Genomic DNA, 12,172 nt, shown 5'->3' on the forward strand with positions numbered 1-12,172 from the left:
CGTTGCTCCGGGAGGCGCCCGGGGCCGGGCGCGGAGCTGCGGGCTCGGGGGTGTGAGCGGCCGGGCAGGGCGCCCCCAGGATGCTGCGGTTCTTGCGCAGGACCTTTGGCCGGCGGTCGATGCAGCGCTACGGGCGAGGAGCGGGGCGCGGGGCCGGGCGAGGCGGGCTCGGAGGCGAGGGCGACGAGCGGGACGGTGGGCTGCGAGGAGCCGCCGCGGCCGCCGTCGTCTCCGGGGGTTTCCCCTCTTCGCCGCACCCCGGCGGGGTCGCGCACGGCGCCGGAGCTCCCGTCCACATCCCCGCCGCCGGCGGCAGCAAACCGGTGCTGCAGTGCCGCGTCCTCCTCCTGGACGGCACCGAAGTCAGCGTGGAGCTGCCGGTGAGTAACGCGGTTCGCTCCGACCCCTCCGCATCTCTCCTGTACCCGCTGGCGTCGCTTCCTCGCTCCCCTCTCTCCGCCCGCATACACCTGCCGCCAGGTGCGCCTCCCGCCATGGCCGCGGCTCCTTCCTTCCCCGGAGCGAGCGCGGAGAGCGGCACCTGCGCCTCCGCCCCCCGGAGCCACTCGGGGGGAGCTCGCTGCTGTAGCTACTCGGCGGGCTCGTCGCTCCCAACCTGTGGAGCCGGTGCCGGGGCTGCCGTCGGGCCGTCGGTGCGGGGCCGCCTCCGAACTTTCCGCTCTCCCGCCTCTGCCGCGTTCCCGTGTGTTGCTTCTGGGGGCGTTTCGGCGTCGCCGGAGCCCGGTGGGCGCCCTCCCTGCACGCCGCGGTGAAGCTGTTCGGGTAGTCGTTGCCGGGGCCGCTGAGTGCCCGGCGCCCGTCTTTTCCTGCTGCCCCTCCCCCGTGAGAACCGAGGTTTCCTGCGAAGCGGTGTTACAGTTTCTCGTATCGGGAAAACATTGAAACTTGTTTCGAAACTAAAGAATCGGCGGCCATTAAGCCTGACCTACAAAAAGCAGGTGGGAGAACTTGGTTGCGGCGTTAACAACCTGATCTATCTCACGCTGCTTTTAGAATCATACAATGTCCCGAATTGGAAGGGACCCATAAGGATCGTTTTACTCTCTGTTGGTGTGAAAGATGTGATGGTTTGTTTTTCTTTCTTTTTTAGGATACTTCTTGAATTTTGTTGGGTGCCCTCCATGCTAATAATCACCTGTGTATGTTGGCATGATTTAACTAGAATACGGAAATTGGGGGTCCAACTGTTTTCTGCTTAAAAGAAACTGAAGTGATGGGCTATTGCTCCAATAGGGGAGTGTGGAATGGGGCCACCTAGAGATGCTGCCTCACACTCAGCCCCTTCCCTCGCAGAGCAGTTCACACACCTCTAGGCACTGGCAATGCTAATGGCTTTCCTCTCTTCACATCTCCTTCTCAACTTGCTGCAGTCCTCCTAACATCTCAGCACGAGGCTTGTCTTAAAAGAACTCAAATGTTATCTGCATGCTGAGGATATGCTTATAGACGTCTATGTAGATAAGCTCAATAAATATTTCATGTAAGGTTATACTCCTTGCAACTTATCAGAGTCCAGCTATTGCTATAGAACCTGTTTAAGATAGTCTGCAGGTTTGAAACAGCAGGTAATGGTAAACCTTGAATAGTCCTTGAGTATTTGGAGCATGTGGAAGTGTACCAGCTTGGTCCAGTAAAGAAGCTGTAGAGTATACTTGCTTGTGCTGTGATGTCCAAGCCAAGCTTGGATATCAGTGGTGATACAAGATGCACGCTTGGTGGTTGTAGTTCCTTTATCCAGTGAGAGGATGAGAAGTCAGAGCGTTCTTTGGTACCATTTCTAGGCTGCTGGAGGATGTTGGGGTGCGAAACAGCTATCAGTGCCTTGGGGATTAAAAAGGGTGCTGTCGAATTGCATCTCTGCTCCTCATGCTGCTTCCCTTTCTTTCACAGAAAGTAACACCCACACAGAGAGGCAGAAAAACTGAAAGAGGCGTTGCACCATTTATAGAATTTGATCAGGAATGTTTCCCTGAGCTTTGGAACACCGGTTTTGATGGGATTAGGGCCTGAGACAGAACGCACTTTAATACTCAGAAGCTGTTGTACTGTACTTGTTAAGCAGAATGAACTGGGCAGTATTTTCTCTATAGCATTAGAAGCGAGGAAATCAGCGTATGGTTGATTCTCAACATTTCAGCTTAGTTTTTCTTTGGCAAAGGAATGAGTGTGGTCCCTGCTCTAGCAGCGAGACAGCTTACCCTGGAAGTCTAGTATGTGGGTAATTGCTGAGGACTTTGTGCTGCTGATCACGCTCGCAAGCACTTATTTCAGGAGATACTGGCATCTGGAAAATGTGCTCCTTCTACTGCCTGTGAACATTAAAACCCAGCTGTCTTTCCAGGGGTAAAAGGAACACGTTGGCATTAGGGCACAATAATTTCATAACTAATGCTTCTCAAACTGCTACCTGAAACTTAATTGGAATTGATTTCAAGGCTTGTTAGATATTAATTAAAAAGACTGCAGGGTCTGTGTGTTTGTGTGGAGGAATGGCAGAGAGGCATGGCTGCTTGAAAACTTCAGCTGCGTGTGCAGGAAGAAAAAGTTCAGTTGTTTTGCTTGGTTGGTTTGTTTAATATACATTAAAGCTAAAACCCCGACTCCTTTGTGTAGGTGAAGTGTATCAGGTTCTGCCCCGGTGTTTTCTCTTATGTGGGGGCTGGTGGTATTGCTGGAAAAACAAATGGCACGTCAGTAGGCCGATACCATCTTTGAGGTTAATATCAGCATTTATGCAATAGTACCTATGTTAGAAATGGTAGAGTTGGTAAGTTTTAGTAATGTTCCCACCTGAATTCTTCATCAGCTTGTTCTTCTGGAGGCTGTGTGGAAGTATTGTGACCAGAGTCACCTTTCTTGTTTATCTGCATTTCCCCTACCGCTTCCTCAAGGAATATTTGCACTTTACTCTTCCTTACAGAACGTGCACAGGGCCTCCCCTGCCCTCAAGTTCCCCATCTGCCTTTCACTTGTAGGTGCTCCCTGGCTTTCCTGTACTTGTTTCCTCCTCATACGGTGTCAACATAAAATTATTCTGAGCTGTGGAGAACCCTGGGTAATGATTTCTGTACTCAGCTTCTTGCACGGAGTTTCAAGGATTGCTTAATAGTGGTGGCTTTTTGGTTGCTCTTAAGGCAAGACTTAAAGTACTTTAAAAGTATTCTTTCTGAACAGAATGATGCACTGGATGGATTTTTAAATCCACAAGCTCCTCAGGGCCCTGTGCTGAATCTGAGATTGGCTCTGGGAGTGGCTGTTTGCCACCTCCCATGTTAAGGGTGTTAAGGAGGTATCATCGCTTCTAGTTGACCCAATGCCACGCTTGTGCACACCTAAATCTGGTTGTAAGGATTGATGCAAGAAAAAAGGAGTATACTTAGAAGTAAACGTGCAGGGAAAAACACAATAGGAAGCTGTTGTGTGTTTGGATCTTGCATCTCAGCTGTGGGTAGATGGAAGGCCACTTGCTCACTGCTGTCAACACAGTCCTCCCTTCGTTTTCTAGAGAACTCATGAGTTTAATGAAAGAAACTAGTTATAGGTGATGCTGTGTTCTTACATAAAGAATACAGGCAAGGAGCACTGACTTTTACACAGCAATGATGATGCCTGCTAGTTAATACATAAATGCGAAGGTTTGTAGATAGCTTTAAGGTGAGGCCCAAAAAATCCCAAATTTTTGTTGATGTGGATGTAGACATTTCTAAAAACAGAGTATCCAATTTTTAATTCAGTGCATCTTATGAAAGCTTAAAGAAAGACTCAGGAGAAGATGTCTTCTCCGTGAGAAGGTACGGAGCAGCAGCCATTGATGTTCCTTTTTTAGTGCCACTGAAAATGGTGTTTTGTGATAAGGTTTGGGGAAAATGGGGGCTGTACGAAACAAATGTTTGTTTGTTTATTTGTTTAACGTAAGTGGGATGAGAGAGGAAACAAATAGTAAGCTTACTCTACTGTGGAAATCCCCATCTTGCAAAGCAGACATAGGAAACCATATGTTTTCAGTGCCACGGAGACACAGCAGTCGAAGCACTGTCTGTCACAATACTCATTGCTGTGGCAAATTTCTGTGCTGCCATGGACATCATTACGAAGACCGATGTGATATACTAGGTAGAAGGTGACATTTAATCATTAAGTTAGTGAACAAGTTTTACATATAACTCTTGTTATCTATGGGTTGTTTTCAGGTGGAGAGCTTTCATATTGTTTCTTTGCCTTCCTTTTGGTGTATCTGTTTTAATAATTGTTTCGGCTGCTATGGAAACACTTCAGGACAGGGATAGTAAATGTTCTTCTGTAGCCCTTTTTAATCTGCGTAATCTTCTGTCTGTTGTATCCTCCCCTTGTTTGACTCGCATGAGCATAACAAAACCTATTTGCTGGCCTCTGTGCTTAAATAGAATGTAAATGTTAAATTAACTCTTGAGTAGTCATCTCAAATTCTTAAAGTTAGAAGTATGTTAGACTAAAATAAAGTGATAAATATTTGTAGAGGGGTACCACTCAACCTTTTGCTTACACAGGAGGTGATTTCCTAATGACATTTCAGGAGTAAAAGCTGCAGACACTGAATTTAAGGCTTTCTCAGGTGTCTCCTAACTGAAGGTTTATTCTCCCCTCAAATATGTATTTTATATTGGGTGTGGAACAGATATTTGAGAATTAATTCTTTAAAGCTTTTCTAACGCACAAAACTGGTAATATAGTTCTTTATTTAGAAAGTACCTTTTAAGAATCTAAAATCAGAGTGCTTCAAATGCTGAAAGCGTATTTTCAGGCTTGCAAGGGGCCGCCTTGTGCTTGTGAGCATGAACTACTGTGGCTACCACCTCCTGTAATCCCCTTCATAAACTGAAACTCTCTTTGTAGAAGTGCTTGGGCATCTTCCTTCCATCGCTTTTGTTGAAATGCTTTTTCATTACCACGAAGCTCTGATGAAGTAACTGTAGCCAGAGCCTGATGTGTTATCTTCTGGCAGTAGCCTTTAATTACCTTGTGTGTGTATCACATGCTTCGATGCACTGCTGTGTCTGCTGAAAGTGTGTGGAAAAATATTCATAGTAGACATTTATACTAACAGCCAGGGACCTGTACAGCCCCAGAGGAACAGGAATGAGAGGAGGATGTACACGTGGGACTGCAGCTGTGCCTCAGACTTGCATCATGAGTAGGTTCTAGACAGAGAAGAGGGAATTTCAGGCTCTTGGCATGTTCACCAATCATCCTTAATAAATCTACAACCGATAAAACACACTTGAACGGTATGTAGTGAAACAGGGATGTGGTGAGCAGTGTTTTATTTTGGCACATGTTAGATAAATTTTGCTTGTGAGTGCCATTAGTTATTTATGGAAGGAGCACGGAATAGGAGCACGGAAAGAGTTGTCAACTGGTGAGGGGAAGGGGTCAATGATGAGAACAGTATACTGCAAGAACATGAGCAGCTGGCACTGGTTCTTTGATGGAGAACTTATGTTTTTGAAGAGATGGAGAGCAGATGAGGTTGTTTTATGTACTATTTTGGAAGTGGAACAATGGAAACTGATACAATGAAATACAACTATGCTGAAGTGAAAGATGCCATGTCTGTGCATCCAGCCCCCTTGCTGGTTAACATGTAAATGCTTTGTAGCAGCAGTGTGAAAACTGGGCTTCACTGGTGAAAAACTGAAGGCCACTAAGGATTTGGATAAAGAAGATCAATAAGAAGGAAACTTTCCAAGTGGTTACAAGATACATGTTTATTTGCAAATAGAGTACATCTGTTTTTAGCTTGTGGTTGTGTTCTAGGTAGGATTGATGAATAGCAAATCAGTAGCTTAATGCTCCTCCTAGTAGGGGTACAGAAGAGGAAAAACAATATCTGATCAGGCACATAAAGAAAAAAGAAGTTCCTATGATGGAAGAAAAAGGAGCAAAGTGACCTTGGAAGCTCAGATAGTGCAGAAGAGCGGGAGAGTAGTTCTGTTGGGATCACAGAATGTGGTACAGGAAGAAACAGGCTTCGAATGTGAGAAGAACAGATACAGAGCTTGAGAAAGTAGTATAAAATTGACAGTAAGATAGACAATATAGAGTAAAAACAAGAATACACTGTCACTCCAGATATGCCTGAGAAGCAACAGCTCTTCAGCTATCAGAAGGAAGATAACCTGCAGTAGGAACTGCAGTGCTTTCTCTTGTGGGCTCATCAGGATGAGAGTAATTTTATGTTCTGGGATACAGAAAGATTAAGGAGTGCAGACATGGAGACAGTATTATGGAGCCAGGATAGTGAAAGGAGAATAGTTTTTGAGTATGGAAATCAAAAGACAAGGGACAGAAATTACTTGTGCTCTCTACTGTTGCTGTTCTTCCTTGCGCTTCTACTTGCAGCCTCAATGTAAGTCGCTCTTTTCCTGTAACTTTGGAAAGCTGATACCATTTAGTGTCTCTCTTCTAAGCATAGATTTCAGAGCTTCTCTTTTTAAATTCCCAACTTGTTTCCACTCATCCTTCTCTTTCTCCATCTCCTCCCTGAGCAATTCTCTATACTTCCCTGTGGACATCATCTGTGTTACTAATGTGATTCTCTGAGAATTTCCTTCATAATAAGAACTCTTTTTGTTTTTCTCCTCACTCTTTTCCCAGTCTATAAAGCAGTTGTCTTTGCATCCCCTCAGCAGCTACAAAAGCTGTGGAAGTTTGCTGTGGAGGACCTCTTCTGAAACGCACTTGAAAGAGCTCTAGAGGTCTGCTTTCCTTCTGCCCATTTAAATTTTCTGTGGTTCTCTACAGTTGTCAGAACTTTGGAACTCCTTTCTGTGCAGTTCTTCCCCACTAAAAGGTGTTTTCACAGCTATCAATAGTTAGGCCAGAATGGTGAAGTCAACAGCTGTTGACTGTACATACAGTGTTGCTGGGTTAGTGTTTTATGTTACTTGAGAAACTGATTATTTTCTTTAATATGTTTTCCAATAGAGGCTACATTGTTTTTTCTTTCCATGTTGCATTAGAAATAAAAGGGTTGGAGGGTAATGATGTGCTTAGGGTGACCATCTGCTCTTTATTTGACTTGCTATTTCTGTTTATTTCTGTTTATTTCTCTGTATCAGTTTAAATATGTCCAGAACCATTAGCTATATTATGATGGATTATTTTGAAATATTTGTTGAAACGCCAGGTTCAGACTCCAGCTATGAAGCATGAAGAATATTAAGAGTTAATTCATCTTGGCTGTAAATATTTTTGTTTTATTCAGTTTGAGAGCAATGTATTCCCTTGTTGTTAAGGAACCACAGATAGTTAATTCAAAAATACCTAATGTCTCAATAAGTAGTGTTCTAAGAAATGTGTTAACTTGAGACCTTGCTGTATTCTGTGATATTAATACATGTGGTGCAACTTATATGACAAACAGATGCTGGAAATCCTAACAGAGTATCCTATCTTTTGCTTGTGAAATATCAGGTATCTCTGTATAAACACATGGAGAGTCTAAGCCCTTTATTTTGAGGAATCTGGACTCGTATCAACATAGCAGCTTCAAATATACAATTAGAAAAGCATTGTGTTATGACTTGAGGCTTGTGACCTGTAGTTCAATAGGTATTATTTTAAAGGTTAACTCATCCAAGGATAAATCCAGTTGTGACTGTTTGAAAACAATGCTTTTTATTTTCATTTTATTTTCCTTGTACTATTAAATATTGTATGTTTTATTTCCTGCAGTATTTTTTGTATATTATATATGCATATTGCAAAATGTGCACTTGGGAGATTTCTCTAGCTTAGCAGGCTTAGCTTCCCATTTTTTCAGCTGAAAGTTTCTTACTTGGCACATTTCAGTACCTGGAGTGTTGTATGTTACACATTAGACTGTAAGCAGTTTATTTGTTGCGTTAAGCTTCAAAATTATCCTATGCTACAGACGAATGTATAATATTGACAGACAAAAAAAAAGCCTGTTAACTGCATCACACTTTTCTGGTTGGTGTTAAGTCTGAACAAAATTGCTTAATGTCCAAATGTTACCTGCTCTCAGTTTGCAAGTGAAAATTTTCCACGTTCGTGAAGAAAATGAACAGTTCTGTTTGTTCTTCTTCTTTTTCTCCCTTGTTACCCATCCGTTATCAGTCAAGGTTGTTTTCTGTCATTTACATTTCTTACGTACCTTGTTAGTCATTCCAGTAACTGTGATATATGATTCAAAATTGAGGGCCTGCATTTATGTAAAAAGACCAAAACCAAGAGCTTCTATTTTTACAAGCAGAACTGAGAATGCCAGTACTGTGTACAATCATCGTGTTGTAACAAAGATCACTATTCAGTGGAGATGCAAATCCACAGCATGTAGGTTTTGTATGCAGGCTACTTACTGAGTAGCAGTTCCTGAATAATGAACCTTCCATGAGTGCTTTGCTTTGAGAGATGATGATGAATGATGAGTGTGTTATCTCTTTGAATTAAGCAGAATAATTAAAGAGCAATATTCTTTAAAATAGGTCGTACTGCTAGGATAGGCAGTGCCCTGGAAGCATGCTATCCAATAGACAAGGTCCACTTATTTTCTGTCACACTGTGATCTTTGGGTTCTTGCCTATATCTGTGTGAGTTAAAGCCTTCTTGTAACAATAGGGTGGGAAGAGCTGATTTAATAGACCAGTAATAGAACTTGTTTGCTGTGCAACAGACCTCTTCTTCCTGCTATTTTGTGTGTTGGGCACGGCCTATTTGTTTTCCTTTCCCTGCTATTCACCTTGCAACCCTCTCTTTGTTGTTGTTTTGCATCCCCTTTTTTCAGGGTGGAGTCTTCCCAGACTTGTTGCCCAGCTGCTGCTGAGTCTGGAGATACTACCTGTGCTTGGCAGGGCTTGGAACACCTGGTTGCAGGTGCCTTGTGCAACTGGGTCTGTGTTCCCTAGAGTTCTGCTCTTGACTTCCAGTTAATTTAAGGTGTTAATGTTCTTGGGGTTCCTTTTTTTTAATAGGGACAACTGCTTACTAAAAGGCTGGCTTCTAAAAGGAATCAGCAGTGAAGTCAATCAGTGTCCACTGCAGTGAGATGCTTCTGCTTTGATGGCTTAATTGTTGCAAAGAGCGACCACTTAAAGGAGATTTCTCTTCTTGAGTTAAGGGTTTTTGATAGTTCACAGGTAGCCTTACATCTTAGGAGTGAAGTATATAAGGAAATAACTTGTGCAACAAATATTTTTAATAGTTTTTTTCTTTTACATTCACAGTTAGAAACAAGCGGAGATTACTCACTGTCTTTGCTTCTTTTTCCTCTTGAATTCTCTGAGCAACCAACATTGCTTAAAATGGCTTTTTTTTCCCCCATGTAGTATCTAGATGCAAGATTTCCCATCATAAATATATCCCATAGTAAGGCCTTTCTGATGAGAATTCATTTGTGGCTTTAAAAAGTGAAGATGATTAGAAAATATAGAGAGGAATGAGAGAAGTTTGAGCAGTTGTCTGTATTTTAGCAAAAATAGGTTGAGGCTGATTACTGTGCTTCTCAGTTGGGAGTGGGAATAGAAAAATTCAATGCTGTGAAATGAGAACAAGCGTTTTTTGTTTGCTGCTATTGAAATTTGCCAACAGATGTTCTCGTTTTACAGTTTGTGCTCGGATTTTGATGTATTTTCACATTAAGCACCCACCGTATTTTGGTTTGTAACTTCATCATAAAGTGTATTTTAAAAAGTAGTTGTGCTAATTTGGTAAAGATATCACTTCTTTAAGAATATGGTTATGGCCAGAAAGGGGAGACCTTGATTTATATCCCTGCATTTTATAGTGTTAGATGCTGATGAATTTAAGCTTATTTTTGCCGAGATAACATATCGTCTGGTATTTCCATCATGATCAGTATGAAGTATAGACGTGAACTTGAAAGACGTGGGGTTTTTAGCAAATATAAAACATTGAGTGGTATCTTGAAGGCATAGCCCTCGAGATGAACTTTCTTTTGCTTTCAGGCAACAAGGCAAGCAGATGGCTAGCTTGAGAGAAAGGTAGGGTGATACTGAGCTGAAGAATACCAATTCCTATTCCTTGTGTATGGGTTAACCTCATTAGCAGGCTGCTGCAGCCAGGGCTGGTGTAGCTCTTCCTCCTGGGAGCTTCCAGCAGTAGGAAACCTGGTGCAGGCAGCTCATCCCTGCAGAGCAGCTCCAGGCACTGCCGCCCCCACTCCTCCAGCGGCTCCTCCAGCTGTAAAGTCCCAGTACCCACAGGAAAACTTATCACCCACTTCTCCTCACAGCAGTTCAGTTCTTGCTGCCACAACGCTTCTGTCATTGTATTTCTTTCACCAGCCTTTTTTATTAAAAAACAAAACAACAACAACAATGCAACCTTTCTTTCCCCTCTTGCACACTTCAGTTTTAAGCAGTGTAGTGGCAGGCTTTCCTTAAGTGTTAAAGCATGGAATTTTGAGCACTTCAGCTGGTGACTGCATTTCTTATGAGCCTCAGAAGAAGTGCAGATTTCTTGTACTAGTCTGTAAAGCATGACAATAGACTTCATTGTGGAGCTGATGCTAGTGAGGTGGAGAGCAGAACCGGTTCCCCTCTGTGGTTTTGTGCCTAAAGTGAAAGCACTGATTGAAGACAAATGGCCAGACAGATGTCCCACTGCAATCCAGGAGAAGACTGTTGTGATACAAAATGTCCCTGAAGGCAAAATGAGAAATCGGTGCAGTTTCAAAGTAACCAGGTGAGACTGCTTTGTTTGCTTCCAAAAGCATCAGCCTGCTTTGCTTGAGAATCGTAGAATCAGAATTACCTAGGTTGGAAAAGACCTTGAAGATCATCAAGTCCAACCGCAGCCTAACCAGTACCCTAACTCTAAAAACCCTACGCTAAATCATATCCCTGAGTACCACATCCAAATGGCTCTTAAACACAACCAGGGATGGCGATTCAACCACCTCCCTGGGGAGCCTATTCCAGTACCTAACTACCCTTTCTGTAAAGAAGTTCTTCCTAACATCCAACCTAAACTTGCCCTGGTGCAACTTGAGGCCATTTCCCCTCGTCCTGTCACTTGTCACTAGTGAGAAGAGACTTTCCCCACTCTCACTGTAAGAACTTTTCAGGTACTGGAAGAGGGCATTAAGTTCTCCCCTCAGCCTCCTTTTGAGAAGTTCGTTCTGTAAACATCCCAACTTGGATAACAGAAACAGGAGCAGAGATGAACCAGGGTGGAAGGCTGGGTGCAGGGCTGATGAGGAAATGTGTGCTGTGGAGTATACTTCTATTTCTGTCCTATGCACAGACATAACCTGCAGTGCTAATAAACTTGGAGTGGTTCTATAGCTGAAGGGTAAGTTACAAATCTGGAAACGGGCACCACAGTTACTGCTGGGAGGCAAGCATGCAGCTTTGGTTTCAGATCTAAATGAATTTATGATGTTATTTGAAACGACATTTGTATCTTAAAAAGCTCTTTTGAGTCTGTTGGTTCCTGGCGACATAAAAAAAGCAGGCTTGTTGTTTAAGGTAGCTAGGATTTATGGCACCTATTATTTTTGTATTCTTTGTGCTTGAGAGCAGGTACGTAGGGAGATAGTTCCCTTATGGCTTAACTAAGTGAATGCTTAGTTACATATAGTACCAGGATCACATTGCTCTTGCTTCTGTTTCTGCAAGCAGTTTTTAAAAGGGAACTATGCTAGAATGAAAGGCTTGCAGAAAATCACTGGTAGGATTACTCTTACTTACTTGTGTCTTTTTTTTTCTTCCTCTTTCTTCTGTGAAGGCCTGTCAGTTTTATTGCTGCTTCCGATAGTGCCACCTCATTTGCTAAATGAGGAAATTTTACTTCTGCTAAGCGTCTAGCAGAGGTTCCAGCTATCTTTGTTCTCATTTGTTCCTACTTGTAACATCTTCTGTTCTGGTTGTTACGATTGCATTAAATGGAAGTTAACTGACTGTTCTTCCTTGGTGTCATTTAGAATATTGCTCTTTAAATTATATGGGATAGTTAGTCATATGGATGACTGTAAAGGTGTGAGTCCTGAACTGTAGATTTATTTCAGGTCAGAGTAGGCCATTGTGAACACTTAATCTGTTCTCTTTCCCTGACCAGTCTCTAGAACTGCTTTCAAAAAATGTTTCAATTCCATCACTTTTTAGTGACGTCTCTCCTTGGGTTTAAGTAG

At 42.9% G+C, this 12,172-nt stretch overlaps 1 protein-coding gene across 4 annotated transcripts in view; it reads left to right on the forward strand.

Moving 5' to 3' along the window:
- The window catches only part of EPB41L4B (erythrocyte membrane protein band 4.1 like 4B), a 162,101-nt gene continuing 149,929 nt past the window's right edge, over positions 1-12,172 (forward strand). For 3 of the 4 annotated variants that reach the window (XM_015854292.2, XM_015854293.2, XM_015854294.2), the window contains exon 1: positions 1-380. In XM_015854292.2, coding sequence (XP_015709778.1) covers positions 81-380 — 300 coding nt within the window. In that variant the 5' untranslated portion in view covers positions 1-80. The remainder of the gene's footprint in view (positions 381-12,172) is intronic. The other variant, XM_015854296.2, reaches the window with a different exon arrangement.

Source organism: Coturnix japonica, chromosome 2, assembly GCF_001577835.2.
Source record: "Coturnix japonica isolate 7356 chromosome 2, Coturnix japonica 2.1, whole genome shotgun sequence".
NCBI lineage: Eukaryota > Metazoa > Chordata > Aves > Galliformes > Phasianidae > Coturnix > Coturnix japonica.